General features: G+C 34.9%; 1 protein-coding gene across 2 annotated transcripts in view; it reads left to right on the top strand.

The window, feature by feature from the left end:
• Positions 1-22,128, top strand: part of LOC145679667 (piezo-type mechanosensitive ion channel component-like) — a 215,593-nt gene that overhangs the window by 145,056 nt on the left and 48,409 nt on the right. For both annotated transcript variants that reach the window (XM_081750243.1, XM_081750242.1), the window contains exons 12-13: positions 5,516-5,775; positions 13,891-14,075. In XM_081750243.1, the coding sequence (XP_081606369.1) occupies positions 5,516-5,775; positions 13,891-14,075 (445 nt within the window). The remainder of the gene's footprint in view (positions 1-5,515; positions 5,776-13,890; positions 14,076-22,128) is intronic.

Genomic DNA, 22,128 nt, shown 5'->3' with positions numbered 1-22,128 from the left:
GTGCAGTTTCAGAGTGCTTTTAGGCGCAAGGTTCCAACTTAAGGCTCTTACACGTCAATTTTGAAGTGGTACCGTGATTTTGTGGATCGTGACTGCGTATGTCATCAAAGGAAAGGCCAGTCCATTTCATGAGATATGTTGGAGCGTGTGCAAGGGCGCCGATTTCTCTGTAACTTGGGGGGCGGGGGGCATTCATAAAAAAACATATAACAAGAAAAGTACATGGCGTGAATGGGAATATCATCTTGATGTCTGTATTGCCATTCGTGGGGCCCATATTCAATGTCTATTATATATATATATATATATATATATATATATATATATATATATATATATATATATATATATATATATATATATATATATATGGTGGAACCGGCTATAGTCGACCTAGGTTAGTAGTCGACCACTTGGAAAAAATACATTGTTAAAATTAAATCGATTCCATTGTGAATTCCAAGGAATGTCTTATTGAAAACTTTAAACATTGTCTGGTATTACTGCAAACTTGTATTGTTTTGTTTGACACGGTTAGCCTGAACCGCGCCAAAGTGTTTAGGACTATAGCAGGAGACGGAAGAAACACAGAAGGATCATATTTTTTTGGAATACTGCCAACAGGTAGGAAAAATGTGTTTTTGCAATCATGGCCGTTACTAATTCAGGTTTTAATATTCAAAAAGCTTGTGTTGGGTTAGTTCTTTAGTTTAATACTTGAATATAATAAAATTTGTTTCTTTTGGGACAAAGAATGGGGGAGTTCGACTACTGCATTCTTTCAAACGGTCAATTTCTATAGTCGACCAGGGTGGTCGACTAATACCATTTTGAAAATTCGTAAGAAATTAATTAACAAAGTATAAGGCTTGAAATTTTTGAAGTTAATATGCTCTTTAGATCACAAAAGAATAAATTTAAAGCAACGGAAGCAGTAGGCGACCGGGGAGGTCGAGTACTGGAAACAAAGTGGTCGACTTTAGAGAAGAGTAATATTTGTGATAAGAAAATGAAATAAAATGAATTTGAAGAACTTTGAAAAAGCACATGAAGAAAATTGAATTAGGAACAGAGAGAGAAAGATTAGTATTGGATGTCTGTAAATACCTATTGCGTGCCAATATTTGATATTGTAGTTTTGAATATTCTATTCAGACTTGGATCTCATGCCTTTGATTTAGGTGCTGAAGAATGTTGAGTGTTCTCTCCTTGCAGAATATTGATCCATTATTTGACTTGCTACGAGGGAGAATGAGATTCATTCACACTATGAAGCTACTTGTTCAATTAATTCATTAATTTGTTTATTTTTTGCCAAGAAGCTGAAGTCATATCCAGTCTCTCCGTTGAGGAATGGAAGACCTGGTCCTGCCTGGTATCATTCATTTTTGAGAAGGCACCCAGAAGTGACTGAAAGGACAGCGGAAACAGTATCTAAAGCACATGCGTGTGTTACAGAGACTGCAATCAGATCTTGGTTTCAGGAACTGAAGGAGTACCTAACTAGCGTTAATTGTCATGATTTGCTGGAAGATTCAGAAAGAATTCTAAATGCTGATGAGACAGACTTTCAACTGTGTCCTCAAACTGGGGTAATTTTGGGACCCAAAGGTTGGATAAACTTATATGAAGAGGCTCCTGGAACAGAAAAGGATACAATTACAGTTCTACCTGGATTCAATGCTGTAGGAAGCATTTTGCCAACTATGGTAGTTCCCCTATGTGAAGCCACCCAAAGATTTGGTAAATACTGTACCAAAAGAATGGGGATTAGGATTATCTGATAGTAGATGGATGAAATCTGAAACATTCTATGAATACATTGCTAACGTTTTGCTCCCTTGGTTGAAAAGAAGAAATACAAAGTTTTCCGTGCTTTTCCTCGTTGGCGGACATAGAACTCATTTAAACTTGAACACTAGTAACTTGTGCTCTGAAAATGGCATTATTCTGTACGCCTTGTACCCCAACGCGACCCACATATTACAACCGGCAGATATAGGTGTATTTAGAAGTTTAAAGGGTGCTTGGCGGAAAGCTGTCCACGAATGGCAAACCGAAAATTCGTATAAGGTCCTCATCAAGTTAGATTTTTGTCCACTTCTAGCTAAAGTTATATAAAATCGTGCCAACCTTGAAATCATAAGGAATGCCTTTCGAAAGTGTGGATTCTTTCTCCTTGACCCAAATGCCGCTGATTACACAAAATGCATTGTCCCACCAAACGCCTCACAATCCAGTCACGCGGTAAGTGTGTGTGAAATCCCACCACAATCTACGAGTGAAACCCCATCAGCTTGTGAGCCAACAGTTGCGGCATATAGAAATACTGTTGAACTGATGAAGTATGAACTAGGATTGGAAACATTGGACAAATTTGAGATGGTGAGAGAATCGCAGGGCGAATCAAGTGTACGTGATGAAGAAACAATATTATTTCAGTTCTGGCTGAAAGTACAACAGAAAGCAAAGAATCAAACTGAACACAACAGTGAAACTTCGAATGAACAAGGTTCCTTACTCTCAACTCCTGAGGCTTTAACAGTTGATGTTAGGCATACAAGCACTAGTCCATTGACATTTAATGATTCTCCTCTCAGCAGCGGGCAAGATGTTCCTCCCGAATGTGGAAGTAATCAAGCTTCATTGGAAAATTTTGAGCAGCATCTGTGGTGGCCAACAAAGGTAGACTCTGAGAAAACACGTTGCCGGGGAACTAGATCGAGATCTTCGAACAAAATTCCATTTGCCATATCTTCAGTAGAATGGAAAAATTATTATGAGGGAAAGGAAGAAATGAAACGAAGGAAGTTAGAAGAAAAAGAAAATCGAAAAGGGGCTTGCCTTGAGAAGTTTTCAGCGAAAGAAAACAACAAGCGTGCTGGCAATAGAAAGAAAGTACACAAAGGGATATCAAGTTTTGAGAACCGGAAAAGCATTCCTGATAGTGTCAATCATGAGCAAGAAACATCGAACCCATGCGAAAACAGTGCTTTTGATATCCCTGAGCATTATTATTGTATTCGTGAATCAGTGGAACGTGCTACAATTAAACATAAAATTTGCAGTCAATGCAAAGGAAATATCGACGAAAGCAATAAATTACAGCCCGAATGTGTAACTTGTGCAGACTGTTTGTGCAAAACCCATCTTCCATGCATTCCCAAAATTCACAGAGCGTTCTTCCTGATTTGGAAGCACATACTGCAGAAGAGTATGAAGATTTGCAATGCTCAAGCTGTTTCTATCAATGCGAAGATACCGACAGCAGCGATGAGGATTTTCTTATGAGTCAATGTTGTCCTTCGAAATGACTATTTATATCTATTTCTATTATTAATTTAGGCTATAACTATTCTATAGAGAAGTCATTAGTTGCTGTTATAAACTATATTTATAATATGTTACGTTAGTTTCTTGTTCAACTTTAAAAATAGCCTATCTTCGCACATTCAGATATAATTTGCACAAATTTGTCGAATAGGCCTGTATTTATTTAAAAAAAAAACTGTTGTGGTTTAGATCCAATGGTAGCCACAAGTTTTATTTTGAATATTGTGAATTATAAATGTGTTTTTATATCAATTTCTGAGATTAGCTGGACAATTTTATAACTTGGAAGTCCTGGTCGACTACTGGTATACGTAGTGGTCGAACTTAGATTTCGGGTGGTCGACTACAGCAAAATTTGTCACATTTATAATAAAAAAGTGTAATAAATTAATGTAATAACATTTTTGAAAACTAACCTAATCCCATGATTCTAGAGAGTGCACAGAGTACTATACACATTTTTTGGACATATTCAATTAAAGAAAGAACACAAAATGCCGACTTACGTTTTTCGTAATCAAATTCGGTCGACTATTGGATAGTTTACCCTATATATATATATATATATATATATATATATATATATATATATATATATATATATATATATATATATATATATATATATATATATATATATAAGTTTTTTTTTAAATGTGACCAATTTCATTTAAATATGATTATCCAAAGCGACATAATATCACTTTAAAGTATGGTAGTATTTATATGGACATGCTGTGTACGTAGTCAGCAGATTGTCAGGATGTAGAAATCTGGATCAATCATTGTAGTTCAGTGGACGGTGGATGGGCACTGATGCTGCTGATTTAGGATGGTCGCTGAGAAAATTGGCAGATAATAATGAAGACGAAGAAGGATATCTCTCAAATTTGCAATAAAATGAAACGAGGAAGCTCGAAATCATCCTATGAGGCACGAACTAGCAGATGAAGCAACCGCAATAGATACTTTTTGTCATTAAACGTTAGCGAGATATTACAGCGTTGAAAAATAGGGCTGGATTATGAAACCAGATTAATTACAATTTTTTTCCTTTCTTTTTAAATAGTAGTTAGAAGTAATTTGGAAATTAAATTAATAAGATGTTGGAAAACTTGATGAAAAGCTGGAAATAATATGGGATGGAAATAAACATTACAAAAACAAGTCATGGAATAGGAACGAACTCATAAAATGCTTTGTGTGAAGATTGTATTCTATAGGACACAAAAACGGGCACTACAAAGGCTATTAAAAAAATGGATGTGTTTGAAATGTGGGTGTAGAGAAGAATGGATAGAATTAGCTGAGTCGAACGGAAAACGAATGGGAAATATTACAAATAGTGGAGGAAAGACTAATTGTATATGTAATTAGTAAATGAGGAAGATACTCATTGGGATATTGACCAAGGAAGAACTATATCATGAGGAACGTACTAAAAAGTATGGAAGTAAAAAGAGGGAGGACTCGAAGGAGACTGGAGTTGACGGATGGTATTAAAACAGAAAATTCTTACTTTAAAGTCGTGGCTCATGGGAACCTCTCATAGGTCTAGAAGTTTTTTTTTTTTTAAATCTATATCTAGTTGATTTGAATGAAACTGATAGATTTTATATTTTTTTTAAAAAAAACTTAAAATCAAACATTTTGCCTCACTTTCCACATATGCGAGTTTTCGGTAATCCAAAATGGCTTCATTTCTATCCAAAGTCAAATTTACCAATATTGAGCTGTAATTTGAATTATCTACTGCAAAGTGGCCCCCGCGTAGCGTAGTCGCTAACGCTCTCGTCTTCGGTACGAGCGATTCCGGATTCGATTCCTGGTGGGGGCGAAAAATGTAAAAAAAAAAAAAAACTTTATCAGGCCAGCAATTCTGAACGAGGTGTTTCTCATTCACACCAGACAAATGCCGGAATAATACCTAACATATAGGTCTGTGGCCGCTTCCTTCCCTTTCCCTGGATAGTGTGCTTACCGAGGGACGTCATAACTCATATGTGACGGGCTAAATGGCCATAGATGCCGAGAGTCCTGAAATCTAAATCCTAATCCTATCTATTGCAAAGTGTAACAAATTCTGTTCCTAAATATATTTTAAACATTAGTAACCATCGATATTTCACTGATCGTTTATACAAATTTATTCTCTTACGTAGTTATTTCTATATTGTTTTAGTGTTTTCGGAGTGCAGAAGAAGAATGGCCTCAACCACGAGGAGAACCGAAAAATAAGGTTGTGAAATTTATTCAAGGTGGTGCATTTCTTTGCGTAATTGTCTTTCTTATTTGGTGCCCATTAATAGTCTTTGCGCTCTTCAATGCTGTTCGAGAACCTCATCTGCCATATGATGTTACTATTGAGTTCACTATAGGATCACATCAAGCTTCATTCCAGCCGCTATTTCAAGTATCCATACAAAATAATTCATTAAAAAGGTAAGAATATTTAGTCAATTAAAACAGGAATATACCTAGTTATATGACACATAAATAATATGTACATTCAATTGTGTAATTACCAGTATCAACTACTCTGTTTTTATCTTCTTACTTAAGCTATTTTTTTCGGTAATTTAGGTTCTAATCTTCTTCGCTGGTTAGCTAAAAGTGGATTTTAGGTTGGTAATAAAAAAAAAGGATAATTTCATAAATATCTAAATCATATATATTCGCTTTCTAAATTAGTTATCCGTTCTGCTTTTTAACCATTCATTCCACCTTCTAGAAATACAATAGTCAAACTTTCCTCATCTTTCAGTTGTGGAAATGAAAGTGCATCATTTTTCAGTCTTTTACCCAGCTAAATACAGTAACTTGGAAGAAGATGCACCACACTGCAGATTTAGGTCATCAAACACTCAGTGATTCCACAGATGATTACAGAACATTTGATAGAAGCACTTAGGTCTACAATATTTGTAGGAATGTGTCTTTCATGCAATATCACATACTATATTGAATCATATCTTATGAACTGTAAGGCTGGTGAAGTTTTGTATATACAATTTTACATTCTTAGAACTATTTTGGTCACTTAATTCTACTTGGTTACACCAGGGGGTGAAAGTGAGGGGGAATGCAGTGGGACGCCGTTACCCCACTTTCAAAAATATCTATGTCGTCCACACTACCTAAAAAAAATACAATGGTCAAAGATAGGCATGAGGGACGGCATGACGTCATGCGTCTCCCTATCTTTTCAGATCCACTTTTACCCCTGGGTTACACCTGATCTCATAGCTCGATAAAACATTTTTGAAAATTACCACAAATTAAGTATATAACAGATTCAAAATTTTGTTATACCGGAATAGAGATACACAAACTTCCTGTTCATATTTCATAGATATCCAATATCTTTTTTTTTCCTTGGTGATGTGATGCGCCTTTATGCTATAATTTAATTCGCTGCATGTGTGTATCAGCATATGACAGTCTATTAGAACCATAACAGCAGTGATACTGTTTTAATGTCCCTGGAAGAAAAATAGTCACAGAGGTTAAATCTGAGTTTCGGTATGACCACTGCATTTAGATTTACCTTACCTTGTGCGTCCTATCAACCTTGTGTCAAAAAAAAGAAATGAAATCTTTGAGTTTTACGTCCCACGTTTATGCCGGTTAGGCTAAAGGAAACGGCGATGATGAGTAATGAATGAAATATTGGAATGAAGAAAGTGGGAGAACCCCGAGAAAACCCAAGCACATGGTGTTTGTCCACCACAAAGTTCACTTGGCGGGGGTTGGGATCGAACCCGGGATCCCAAGCACAACCTTGTGTCAAATTTCGTTTGAAATTCCCTCGCATTATTTGTATTAATGAGCTGGGTAGTCTTCTTATTGAAAGATGCAATCATTACTATCTCTATTCAATCCTAATCAGCTAATGTTTCAAGATGTTCAAGTAATTCACTCCAGTGCAGGGTGCGAAATCATTTGAAAATGGTGGGGGGGAAGAAGTTCAGCGATTCACACTAATGCCGTACTGTGCTTTATACATGGAGTGGGGGGGGGGCTCCAGAAAGTTGAAATATTCATGGATTATTATTATTATTATTATTATTATTAATAATAATAATAATAATAATAATAATAATAATAATAATAATAATAATAATAATAATAATAATAATAATAATAATAAATGTTCACACTAGTCGTTATTGTTATTTAAAATTCTTTAATAATGTTATTTATTCATTTAACCTAAATTTGTATACTTATCTGCTGCGTTTAATATACACCTCGGTGCGTATGGTTCACGGTTAGAGTCCCGTGAGAGCACAATGTCCTTGTCTTTACCATCACATTGAGGTCCGCATTCACGAAAATAGCGGTTAAAGATTTAGAAGTCAGAATAATAGCACCTGAGACCCGATGTGCTAACCAAGCATTAGACCTACGAAGCTGCAGCGCTCCATCCGGCCAGCCATAGATCCCCACGAACTTTAGAGTCAGAGTATAGTTTTCATTATTTTTTATGAAATTCTTCCCTAAGTATTTAGTGTTACAATTTGGTCGCTCAGATATCCGGTCACCTAGTCTAAATAGTACTATGTATCTACATTGTATTATTAGCAAGAATATACTACTATTATAAATAACAGATATGATTTCAATACAAATACTTGAAAGCACAACGAAAAGCCGCGTTGCCTCAGTGGTAGAGCGCTCATCTCATGTGCATGGGATTCCTGGCTGGATCCTAGCTGGCGGCAAATTTTGCTTCTGGTATACAAACACTGTGTGTGTGGGTTTTCTCGGGGTCCTCCCGTTTCCTTCTACTTTCTTAATCCACCATTATCATCTATCTCTTCATGACCGTCTTCCTTAGCCTTGGCGGATATTCGTAGGACGCCAAATTTTAAAAAATGAAAGCACAAGCACAATAATACGATTGATTTGGTGGTTTTAGTTTAACGTCCCTTTTCAGCAGCGAGGCCATGAGATGTGGGCTTACAGTTTAAGGTGGAATCCACTATCGTCAGGGCCATAACTTGTGATGAGCAGGGGGGCAACCCCCAGGGAAGCTCCCCACCGTTCGAGGGGGCCCACTTTAAGACAAAATTTTCTTACTCCATATACGATAGGAACATTAAATTATAAATGAAGCATCAAACAGGTTCACTACTTTACATAAACAAAACAGCACACAAAAGTTAAATAAAACAAAAATGAGTCGTGGGCCCATTTCAGTAAAAGAATGTCTACTATTAGGGGCCCTAGAAATAATATTTATTCGTATGGCTATGAGATTTGTCAATATTTTCCCCTTAATTAATTTGTCATGTATGGAACGGGCCCAGGGGTGTGCGGGAGGGTCTACAGGCGCCGGGGGGCCACAAAGAGTAAGAGAAAGATTGGGCCTATTTTCGAATTTTGCGGGAGGGCCCAAAACAACTTTTTCTAGGGGGCACAAATATTAATGCTTTCCCTCACCCAAAAAATCTAAGTTGCGGCGTTGGCTATCTTTCAAATTTTTGTAAGACGCTCCCACCTGGAATCGAACTCGCAATTCCGTGTACCAAAGGTGGTGCACGCGTGCTAGCCACTAGACCAGCAGGGAGAGGCCACAATAATACGAGTATTGTGTTACTGTATTTATAGACCTAAAATATAGTTTGCAATAACGTATTTTACCTTAGAGAAATTTTTTAAGATTTAACTTCTCTTCACTTTCTTTCCGTGTATAACGAGAGCTGAACATGTGATGGAAACGAAACCCATGGGAATGCTACACACAAACGCTACACAACACAACTCCTTCACCATTGTCTTCATGATTCATGAATATCAATCACTAGCGGTCGTTTCTCCAAGATCATGAAAAATTTGTCCATACAATTTCAGACGTATCACTTATTGAATTTGATGTTAATATAGGTGCTGTATAATAACTAAAATGAGATAGACTTCGTAGTTGTTCCAGAGGAAGGGGTGTATCTACCTCCACAATGTTCGATGATTCGAAGTCTATTTTACGCACCTTGTTGTCACTTGTTCCACGATTTTCACTCACAGTCCGATTATCGTCATATCTGGCGAATTGTTCCGCAATCTTCGGATTCGTATTTTTTTTTTTTTTTAATAGTAATTAAGCCCGATTTTCCGGATACACCGCTTTTTGCTCGTTTATGAAAATATTGGTGTAACTGACGTCATCTACAGCATCTACATTTTAGTCATGCACGAAGAATGTGCCACGATATTTACTGAAAGAAGCTAAGCTCTAAATTCGCACATATAATGAATTTGAAGATTCGGTTGGGTCTGCTAGGCTGTCAAACCGTGAAATGCTGTGGCGAGTGCTTGGACAAGCGGGAGGGCAGCTGCCTTACAATGCTCTGGCGCCAAACCTGCAGAGCATGAAAGAACCTGACTCGCTAACAGGGCCGACTCGACCATTAGGATAAACTAGAATCACTCATTACTTCAGTCTGGCACGAAGTGGTGTTATCCCACTCCCTTTGTGTGAGTACAGGAGTTACATCGCAAATGCGAACCAAGGTCGGGGGATACACCTTGAATGTGCACGAAGATAACTAGAGTCCAAGAATGGAGCAAACACGAACTGGGTGGTTAACTGTGCCAGTCCATAAAGTAGGTCGAGTGGTCACAATAAGTCATCATGACATATGAAATCTGTAATGGTAGACCATTCCATTTCTAATGTACTAGTTTGGCGATTTGGTATTTTTATTAATACAGATTAGTATTTCGTCAGTTTTATACGTTTAACAAATATTTGTTAGGGTCGTTAAAAAAAAAAGATCGCGGTTTAGACTAAACTGGCAGTAGCAATTATGATTTTGGAATTTCCCATATCTGGTTTGAGTTCTATGCTAACTGCCCACGGATTTCAGTATTTTATTAAATCTAATGTTTTAAAGTGCTCCTGTTTATTATTATCGCCATCGGCTTCTCTTTTGTGTAATTTTCGTTCAGTTTCTCTCCCGTGTCTAGTTTTTCATCTGCGTTATTTTTTATAGGTTCCTCTCTTGCGTAGATAATCTCCTTTGATCCCATTATTGTTAGTTAATTATTTTTGGCGTAACGTTTCTGAATGGGGATAATATCTATATGCTTTTCTACTGCTAAATCTTGAATCTCGTCTATGATCATTATTGACTTCCCTGCATTCATTTGATTGATCTTAATTTTTTTTTCGTGATTAGTTCAACCATTATGGTAGTTAAGGTTTAAAAATTTTAACATAGCAAATGTGCACATAATCGATTGTTCAGTATTATTTAGCGAGTTCTCTGTATACTTTTTCCAAATCTAGTGTTTTTCCTCTTCTTTTATCACTTCATTGGTATGTTCTAGCAGTTTGCGTGGATCAGATGGTATTTCATTTGTTTCTAGTTCTATTTCATCCACGTCTTCCAACTGCGGGAAGACAATGGTTTTCCCAAGCCCGGTATGTTGATGGACCAGATATCTCACTGCCATTGTCAATAACATAGGCGCCGAGTTGAAGAAAACATTGGAGGAGCCAAACAATGAACATCATCATATTCAGCCGTTTTCTATCAACTGTTTGATGAAGCCCCTCTTCTTTCCAGCCTCCCCGAGTTCTCGGTCTGCTACTCCGCTTCATCCGCTCCGACCTAAGTCAAATTTGCCTAAAGCCAATAAAACAGATTGAAGTTCAAAATTTGGGAACTTCACTGCAACTTTACGCACCATATTGATCTTCACTTGTCATATCAGTGCTGCCAGAGTGTTGGTTGAAGCTTCAATGCTGTACAGTTTTGAAAACGCGTTTTCTATTGAATAGGCCTAACGTAAGAGGGATGTTCCTAATATTTAATTAAAAGCACGACGAAGCTTATGACGGAAATTCTTGCTCTTTTTGTTAATTCTTCCGCGACTGGATTATATTGGAGGGGCGTGGACCCTACCTTTAAATATTTGGGGGCCAAAAGTGTCCTGCCCCCCCCCAAAGTCGGCGCCTATGGTCAATAATTAAGGTTGTTCTTGTCTTCCAAGAAATATCTAAGTTTCAATATGCTTATAAAGTTTTGTACTTGTTAACTTCTTTGTTCTTCCTTTGTTATTAGTAGTTTCTCCATCTTGTCACTTGCATCCCAATCTGTTTCCTTTTCCACATATTTGGTATTTTCTTCTATTACTTCTGTCGAAAGTTGTTTTCCATTTTTTTATTTTTATTTTTATTATTATTATTATTATTATTATTATTTTACCTTTTCTTCTTTACGATCGTAGAGAAGTGTCTCGCTGTTTTCATTTTCATAATATTCCAGTGCTAATTTAGCGTTATTGAGTAGTCTTTTATCTTTTATTTTCATTTCAAGTGTTATATTTTTTAAAAAAATTTTCGTTATTTGGAATATTTTTAAAATTATTTCTTGCGTTTTTTAACCCATAGCCCCATTGCAAGCGCAGGGACCATTTTTGTCCTCATTTTTCTTTGGTTATCTGAAGCGTCAGGATAAATTTTAGAACTACGAAGGGGAGCCCGAAAATAAGTTTTCCCTCTCGTTTTCCCCAGGAAACCGAACAGTAATGGGGAAAACAAGGTAGCGGTTGCACGCGCAACACACCCAGACACAAGTTTGCTTGCGAGCTTTCAGAGAACGCAATCGCAGCGCCTGCAACATGGTAGAATGGCCTGCATAAAGCGGAGACCAAGGATGTTATGAAATAGAGGATCTGCCCATACAACAAAATCGTGAAGCCATACGTCACAGCTTCACCACACCTACTCTGCCCACTCTGCGCCACTAAGATCGCAATGTATCGAGCGAACAATCATGCCGGAAACCAGAATAGCCAATCAGACGTGCCGGCTCAGACGATGCTCGGTTGTTTTACGGCTTCATTGAGTTCATATGATGAAGATACATATGGGCAGATCCTCTATTTTATAACATCCTTGGCGGAGACGAGTCTTTCAGTCTGAACCTGGTAGCTATGAAGAGAAGGCACATTTTGACGTTATGGTCAAAGGAGGAAGTGTGAGCGGTTGTCCGCTATGAATGGGCACGTGGCGTATCGCTAGCAGAAATCCGAAACCGCCTATGGATTACTATGGACCTGATGTGATGTCGAAACAAATGATGCTGAGATGGTGTACAAAATTCAGTGAGAGCCGGCAGCAAGTGCTGGACACACCGAGACCTAGAAAGGCATGCACGGTCACTACAGACAAAACTGTTGGGATGGTTGATGACATGATTAAAATGAACCGACAGGCGCTTTGGAAGCAATGCTAAAGTCACAGAAGCTATGCGACGCTTCTTTCGTATGCTAATACCAAAATTTTTCCTAGAAGAGTTTTTGAAGTTTATAGACCGGTATGACAAATGTCCCAATGTACACTCATGTCCAAAAATGATTGTCGCATATCTATAACTGTCTTCTTGTAAGAATATAATTCGATAATGATGTTGCAGGACACCTTTAATACTGATACTATGTGTATAATCGGGAAATATATATTTGTGGTAAATTTCATAGGAAAATAATTATAAATACGAAAATTAGAATGAGTAAAACAAAATGGACAAGAAAGTTTTATTTTCGTTTCAATGTTCTTATTTACTGCTTTCTTGACATGAAATTTGCCACATACCTGTCTTTACCGACTACACACATACTAACATTATAAGAAATAGCGGGCGAATTCGTTATCAAATTATATTCGGAGAACAACATATTTATACATATGCGACAATAATTTTGGACATTGGTGTACAGGGGATACTTATGTGGAAAAATAAAGGTATGTTTAATCTTTAATATGACATGGTATTTTTGGTCTTGCATCTCCACCTCTATCCACAGACGCCTGGGGAAACTTATTTTCAGACTCCCCCTCGTATTTCCAGGTCGTCTAGTGTCGATTCTTTGTTTGACTTAATATACATAAAGTTGGTACGAAGTTTATTCAAGGAGCAATATACTCTGATTGCTTTATCACCCCCTCCCAAAAGAATCTGCCCATCACTGGACTAAAGAATAAATGTCACGATAATTGGTGGCCGACCTTAGCCAGGGAAAAGCTCAGCTTACCAACATTGGGTGTGTTCCACAGCTTTGCATATCGGAAGCTTCTGAGTTTGGTTCACTGACTGTGTTCCGATTGTTAAATAAGATTTTCAAGTTGTACGTTGTTGTCTAACCCTTATTTCTATCATAAGCAGTGGCGTAGGGAAGGGGAGGCCCAGAGGGGCCGGACCCCCCCAAAGAGGTCCGACAATGTACTTTGGTACTTTAATGTTTGTAATTTTTAATATGTTTTTATGTTTATATATTTTTTGTTTCTAATTTTTCTATATGTACCTATAACAGTGCTTGCCCCCCCCCCAAACACACATCCTGGCTACGCTACTGATCATAAGTGATTCGTTTAAAATCTTGCCTTTATTTACTCGTCCTTGTAAACGTTGTGCGGATTTGTTGAAAACGATATATTGTTCATCCTATTTAAAATGTAAGGATATAATCAGGTAAGCTTGAAGTATAATAGTTCGATGACCCGCTCTGTGCAACCTCAACACGATTTTTTTTCTTTTTTTACTTTAGACTTTCAGAAGTGGAATTTTCGTCTTTCGAAAATGTGTTTAAGAAAAATCGTGAAGCACAGAATTTCCTATCAGATTACGACTACAGAGACGTGGTAATAGCTAGGATGAATGTCTTTTCAACATCTGTTTGGGGTATTACACCACCATCATATAGGAAATTAATCGAAAGTTTGCGTGCTGAAGGTAAATGTTACTTTTCTCACAGGTCTAAATGTATATGTAAAACTGATACAATATTTTTATTTATTTTGTTTGTTCTGATTTTTATGTGATAATTTTTTGATTAAAAAGCTTTCCAATTATTAGATAAGAATTAAGCTTAACCTCGAATGTGAATTATATCCTTCTCACAATGTTGTCTGGTATAGTAATGCAATAGCTGATACTTTCTCCTATGTACTTGTGTAACAAAATCTATGGCCTATAATACTAAGGTTTATCGCCACAGAAACCATAAATGAATCCCAGCGGCTCCTATTTCTGTATATATTCGGGGCGGGAGATTTCGGGCATGTGTGTGTGTTTAATTTTGATTCTAGGGTTGAACTTCCTCGGCCTGTCCCAGGATTAGCTCCCATGGTGGATCTTATTTTGAATTAATTTAATCAGGTCTGTAAGTACTGGTTTCTGTACTGTAAATACTGTAAATACTGAAATCGCAAAATAAAATTGTTGAACACATAGGTACCACAGTAGAATAATCTGCATCCATGGACCATTTTTGACCTTGAAAGTACTTATACTCTATGTACATACTGTCGTTGAAGTAATGAATATTGTAATTACTCTAAGTACTCTCATTGAAGTACAAAGGTTCAATTGTAATTGAATTATTACGGCTTTCTTTTTACCGGTACTTTAGGAACAATTACTGACATGTAATTACGCTGTACCGGACTGTAGTCTCATTATTTTGCCTACGTAATAACGACCTACATATTTTTTGTCCATTTTTTTCTTTTATATGCGTTCCTTTGTAGAGCATGTTAAAGTGACAGGATGAATTATTTTTTGATAAAGGTTTAAATAGGAAATTGAACGAAATGGTTGGCTGTGCTTGTACTTTATGTTGATTAATTATTTTTGTGTACTTTGTAACATTTTGAATGTCTAAACAGAGCTCGCCCATATGTAAAGTGATAAGTAAATGCATTTGTAATGAGGGTGTGACATTAGATGAATTGAATCGGCAGACTTTGTAGTGCTTTGAATTATAGCGAAAAATGTAAAGAAAACAACATTAGTTACTGAAAATAAATTGTTTTGGGTTTAAATGTGAAAATAATGTTAATTTAGTTCTGGGTAGGGTGGACATTTTAATATAAAGGAAGTAATAATGTAAAGAATTCACGCATGGTTTTTGAAGTGTATAATTAATGTCAACCGTTTGATTTTGAAAGACTTTTTTGAAACGGAAACGCAATCCTTTAAAGATTAATTGTTTGGGTAAACAACAGACAAACAAAACTGCAACCCGGCAGGTTTAGGACGCGACAGGAAAATTAATTCAGAACGACAAGGGTTCTTTAAGAAAAGAGACCGCCATCTGTTTTAACATAAGTGCCCGCAGGGAAGGTTGGGCGACACAGAGGATGTAATATATGAGTTATGGAGAGTGAGGTTCTAGAATTTGGTAGAACTTTTTGGATTTATTTTTGTTGGTATACAAACTTTGATGCAAATCAAGTGGTTACATTTGAAGAAATAAAAGCACGATGCGTTTGAGTTGGTGAATTGTATTCTATAGAAGTTAACAGAGAAGAAGAATTTATCTGTAAGTACTGGCTTTGTTTTTTTCTTGTTTTATGTTTATGTTTTCTTTTTTTCGTATGAGAAGGGACATTGGAAATGAAATACACGCAAAACATTTGTAATTGTTGGGAGTATAAGGAGGACGGAAGTGTTTGTTTTTATCGGGAATTGATTGCGGATTTTCCGGCATCGAAAATCATATGACTCGATGTACTTATATGTAATTATAAATTAACTAAGGTGTAGTGTAATGTAATATGGAGGCTACAGGGATTTAATATTGGTCATTGCACTTGGATTTGAACCAGGGCCCTCCCACGTGGAAAACCGTACGCTAATTTTTTTTTGTTTGATGGAGTTTTTTTACTTATATGGCACTAAAATTGAACACAATCTGTGACTTGCCGGGAATCGAATTATGATCTTCCGCGCCGAAAGCCAAACACAATAAACAAATAGCAAGGAATTTTGGATTGTTTGGACCTCTCCGTCAGAACGAGGCGTAGTTATTATTTTACATATTAAAAGAATAGTTGTATAGACACACAAACGGACACATTTTATAATAAATATGCGATTATTTTCTTGTTCATAGGACCATAGCATATCTTCAGAATATAAGAAGTTAGTGTTACATGAAAAGACCATTAAATGATGTGTGAAACTGATTACTTATGTAATATGGTATTAATTTTTATTATTTTGTGTGTGGTATTAACATTTACAGTAGGGGAAAGGAACTGGGTAGCCTACACCTGCTTCGAATTTTGCTTATTTTTATCTTTAGTACTATTGAACTGAACATAAGTTTGAATTTCGGTGACGAATAATATTTTTATAATTGTTAGCATATGTCAGTGGTTTCCAACCTTTTTCATTTTGAGGCGCATCTGGAAAAAATGTTGTTTGTAAAATGCAGGAGCTGAATAAAAGCTTGGTATGTGATACTTTTGTAATCATTTTATGAGAAAATTTAGATTTTTTCTTATTGTTTCTTGATGGTACAAATAATCGTATTTGATTTGAAGTTTAGCGTCCCTTTTTAGCACCATAGTTATGTGGGACATGGACCTACTGATTAACGTTGAATTAGAATCCTTGAGCTTCCGCAGGGAATTCAATCCCCACGCCAAAGGCGCGTACGCTAACCACGTAGCCACAAAGACCACGTAGCCACAAAGAAGATTTATTCGTGTTTGAAACAGTTACAGGAACTAAAATACGGTATATAGTTAATTTCTTTTGGTAAGCTTCGTGTTTTATATTATATATTCACCTCGTGATTTACAGCGGTCCTAAACTAATAGATAGGAATTTTGTGTTGTAAATGAGAGGAGAGTATTTGAAAATGTTATTTAGCTCAAAGTCGCGTCTCAGTTTCATTAATTGAATGCCGGACAAGCGCCTTTTGTAGGTATAGAGCATATGGTTTTTTACTTTAACGTTTTAGGCTTACACTTCCTTGCTATGAAAGATGGAAAACTAGTTTAAAAAAGTAAAACGATTATTATGGTTTATATGAAAAAAGCACTGTGAATCAAACTTGGACCTACGTTTACGAAAAGCGCCCTGCTAGCCATTAAATTATCGGAATATATTAGACAGTATGGAGAACAAGAATTAGTACCAAGATTGTAATTTTACGTGCGTATGTGACATACACGCTGGGACGTTTTTATGCTAACATTATCAGTGAGATTATTTTGTTTCGATAGTATTATATATCCAGGTTTTAGGGTAAAGTAGACGGATAAAAGCGAATACTTATAAGTAATTTATGAAGGGAAGAAATAATAGTGGTAGAGGGAAACAGACATAATGTGTTTTAGGATGAAAGGGAGACATTTCGTATGAGACATAACCATACTATTTTATTGAGGCATTAGGTCATAGATTTTTAGATCAAGAATTTTAGATGGGGATAATGTAAAAGTAATTAGAACATGATACGGTATTAGTTAACGAAGAATCTTCTTTATTGAAATCTGTGTATGAAATTAGTACACAGTACTAATACTGCGTACTGCAGTGTGCTAAAATGAACCGAGAATAATAAGTTGTCTAATATTAATCACGTTGATTGCATGGTTTAAAGACACTTTTTAAATATAGAAAACATATTTGTTTCTCGCCGAGCGACTTTGTATGAGAAGTGACTAGTAAGTGGAGATATATATATGTAATAACAGGTAGTGTACGTTAAGGACAACTTGTAGTCATCTAAACAAGGAAAAGTATCGACACTTGTTGTTACGGAATATAAGAGATAAACGTTTATTCGGCAGTGCAGGTAACGGCATTTAATAGTGTGATTAATGTACTTATTATTGGAATTAGCCTTATATACTGATTATAGTATTTAAGTTTATGACAAGATTTATTAGCTTTGAAATTTTGTAGGTCCGCAAATTTCCTGTACACTAGCGCCATGTTTGCCGTCAGATACGAGGCAGCTCAGATAATAACAACAATTGGCTTAACCGACCTATTAGGAATTACCGTGACTGAGTTACTGAGACGCCTTGTTGTTACAATAAGAATAGTAGTTTTAATTCGGTAACAATATCTACTGTATAAAAACAAGCAAATGAAAAGTGGCTTGTTTTAAGATAGCACTGGATAAAGCATACCATTTAACTGGCCTACACACCGTCTGCATGATGTAACTAGCTCTATTAAGAGTTAGGATGGGTTGCATTTTAGATATAATGAAAGCTTTACGCAGTATACTTGACATTTATGCTACGTAAAAATAACGTATTTTTAAATAATGTTTCATAAGTTTCTTTTTTGGAAGTTTGTGATTTCTGTGACAAAAAATTGCATTAGGAAGTGTGCTGCAATCTATTTTGTATTTATATAATTATTACTATAATTATATTTTCTATACTTTAAACAAAATCGAGACTTAGCCCTAATAAATGACTGCTTAATATTTTTAACAAAACATATTGCATTCAAATTGTTTTGTTTGAAATATAATTGTGTTCTTATATTTGATATTGAGGAATTTCCGGCTATACTATGATCGTAAGACTTCTAAGAAGGAAGTGAAGAACAGCAAGCGAAACGAAAATGGCCCTAACTGTGTGTAAATCAGCAATTCACAACTTTTAATGCAAGTTGGCTACTAGTATGTAACTGACAGATTGTTAGATTCTTGCAGATGCTCGCTTGCTGCTAACTTAGAGATCAGATAACTTTTAAAGTTTCGCAAGTCTAGTGCAAGTGAAGCGCAAACTTATGCTATGTAGGATGTGACATACTCTGCAATGAAGCAGAAACAGAACTGGTGGGTCACATACCTAGAACAGATAGAAGATGGACGAGAAATAACATACATTGGATTTTCTAGAGATAAGAAGCGATGTACATAGAAGACAATCGAATACAAAATGTATAGATATAACTTGCCGTTTAGCAGAAACTGTACAAATGGAAAAGATCAGCTGATGGAAACATGTAGAAGAAAATGATGGAGACCTTCGTTCAGGAGATGATTGATATCATTTGAATACATATGAAAGTTACACTTTTATATTTAAGCTGAACGTTACAATTTTTTCTACAGCGACAGGAAAATGATCTAGCAGTTGGCAACACTGAAAAAACGTTAGAAGCACAGACGGTGGATGATTTAAATTATTTATTTTTACGTCCTAATAGTTTTTTAGTTTCACATACATTAATTGTATTTTCGTTTCTTTATTATAAACATGAACATGCAAAGCATTTTGTTTATACAGTTAGTTTTAATTATTTGATATTGTACTGATTGGTATATTATTTCAATTACTAGAAGATAGTTGAAAAGTTTTGTGTAGCTAGACGACTATGGAAACCTTAGAGTATTGTGATATGAGCATGTTTAAAGTTACAGAAGAAGGGTGAAACAGAATCATGATGAAAAGTTGTAAAAGGAGAATGTGTAAGGAAATGAGAGATTTGTGAATTTAGAGAGACAATTGAAATCATATTTAGTTATTAAACTAAAATATTTGATAAAGATTTTTAAAATTTTCTATAATTTTATTTGACATATCCAGTTAAAAATGCGCACGCTATTCACAAGTAATGTAGTTAGACACGTATTTGAAGATATTTAGTGGTATTTTGATACATTTTTAAAGATATGCCTGAATATTATTTTTAACGATATATAATTGTTTTGACTATATAGCTGAAAAGTAATCATACTGATATGTATTTTGGCTATATGTTTTGTTTTCCAAGGTCCTAATACGTGATATAAGCTATTCAGCATTTATGAACTTATTTTGTTCATCCACTACTAAATTACATCCATCAGTTGCACATTTAAATCAGTAAATTTTTTTTACTTATGAACCAACTAGTTATTACTGTGAAGACTACGTTACATCATAATAAATTATAATTGAGCAAATCAATTATTTCTAAGTCTTTAGCAGTGGAGGTTTAGATGTTAACTATCTCAATTGTTCAAAATTGGATTCCAATTGTAAGTGCACTTGTTATGATTACTTTTTGATATTTTAGTTTCATATTTAAGTATAAAGTTTGTTTGTTTATTATCTATATAAGTAAATGTTTGTATTCATACTATTTAAAAGTTCCTATAATACATTTTCAATGAAAGGAAAATTTTCTGCATCTTAGTTTATCCGAAGAAACAATATGTAGTGTATTCCCCTGCAAGAGAAATGTTTCTGAAATTCAGTTTAACAGAAAAAGTTGGTAAAAAAATATGTTAATAAAAATTTTAGTGCAAAAGTTAATGTATATTGTAACCAAAACGTTTCTACATTTTTAGTTTCTCAGAAGTTAGAAAAAAATGTAGTGTCAATTTTCTGCAAGAAAAGTTTCTGGAATTTAGTTTAACAACAAAAAATAAAGGTTTGTAACGAAATGTTAGTAAAACATTTTTTAGTGCAAAATTTTATCTGTATAGTGTTGTAGCAATAAACATTCTGCATTTTAGTTTATCCGAAGAAACAATATGTAGCATAATTTTCTCAAGAAAAGTTTCTGAAATACAGTTTAACAGAAAAAGTTGGTAACAAGATATGTTAATAAAAATTTTTAGTGCAAAAAGTTAATGTTAACGTTGTAACAATAAACATTCTGCATTCTAGTTTATCAGAATCGTTAGAAACAATATGTGGTGTAATTGTTTGCAAGAAAAGTTTCTGAAATACATTTTAACAAAAAGTTTGTAACAAAATATGTTAGTAAAATTTTTTAGTGCAAAATTTATCTCTATAGTGTTGTAACAATAAACATTCTGCATTTTAGTTTATCCGAAGAAACAATATGTAGTGTAATTTTCTGCAAGAAAAGTTTTATGGAACTTCGTTTAACAAAAGAGTTAGTAACATAATGTTAGTAAAACACTTTTAGTGCAAAAGTTAATGTTTAATGTTCTAACAATAAACATTCTGCATTCTAGTTTATCAGTAACGTTAGAAACAATATGTGGTGTAATTGTCTGCAAGAAAAAGTTTTCTGGAACTTCGTTTAACAAAACAGTTTGTAACATAATGTTGGTAAAACACTTTAATGCAAAAATTAATGTTTAATGTTGTAACAATAAAAATTCTTAATTCTAGTATATAAGACTCATGCCAGAATAAGAGTTTTCGCTTTGCTCTCAAGCCAGAGAAAGGAGAAACTCGTATCCACGAAGTGAAATTTGGCGAGTAGCAACTCGAGAAATTTCACTTCGTGGATACGTGTTTCTTCTTTTTCTGGCTTGAGAGCAAAGCGAAAACTCTTATTCTGGCATGAGTCTTATATACTAGAATTAAGAATTTTTATTGTTACAACATTAAACATTAATTTTTGCATTAAAGTGTTTTACCAACATTATGTTACAAACTGTTTTGTTAAACGAAGTTCCAGAAAACTTTTTCTTGCAGACAATTACACCACATATTGTTTCTAACGTTACTGATAAACTAGAATGCAGAATGTTTATTGTTAGAACATTAAACATTAACTTTTGCACTAAAAGTGTTTTACTAACATTATGTTACTAACTCTTTTGTTAAACGAAGTTCCATAAAACTTTTCTTGCAGAAAATTACACTACATATTGTTTCTTCGGATAAACTAAAATGCAGAATGTTTATTGTTACAACACTATAGAGATAAATTTTGCACTAAAAAATTTTACTAACATATTTTGTTACAAACTTTTTGTTAAAATGTATTTCAGAAACTTTTCTTGCAAACAATTACACCACATATTGTTTCTAACGATTCTGATAAACTAGAATGCAGAATGTTTATTGTCACAACGTTAACATTAACTTTTTGCACTAAAAATTTTTATTAACATATCTTGTTACCAACTTTTTCTGTTAAACTGTATTTCAGAAACTTTTCTTGAGAAAATTATGCTACATATTGTTTCTTCGGATAAACTAAAATGCAGAATGTTTATTGCTACAACACTATACAGATAAAATTTTGCACTAAAAAATGTTTTACTAACATTTCGTTA

The sequence above is a fragment of the Thermobia domestica genome, chromosome 2 (assembly GCF_964235325.1).
Source record: "Thermobia domestica chromosome 2, izTheDome1.hap1.1, whole genome shotgun sequence".
NCBI classification, from domain to species: domain Eukaryota; kingdom Metazoa; phylum Arthropoda; class Insecta; order Zygentoma; family Lepismatidae; genus Thermobia; species Thermobia domestica.
Note: the sequence above shows the minus strand (reverse complement) of the source record. Positions and strands in the feature narration are given on the sequence as shown.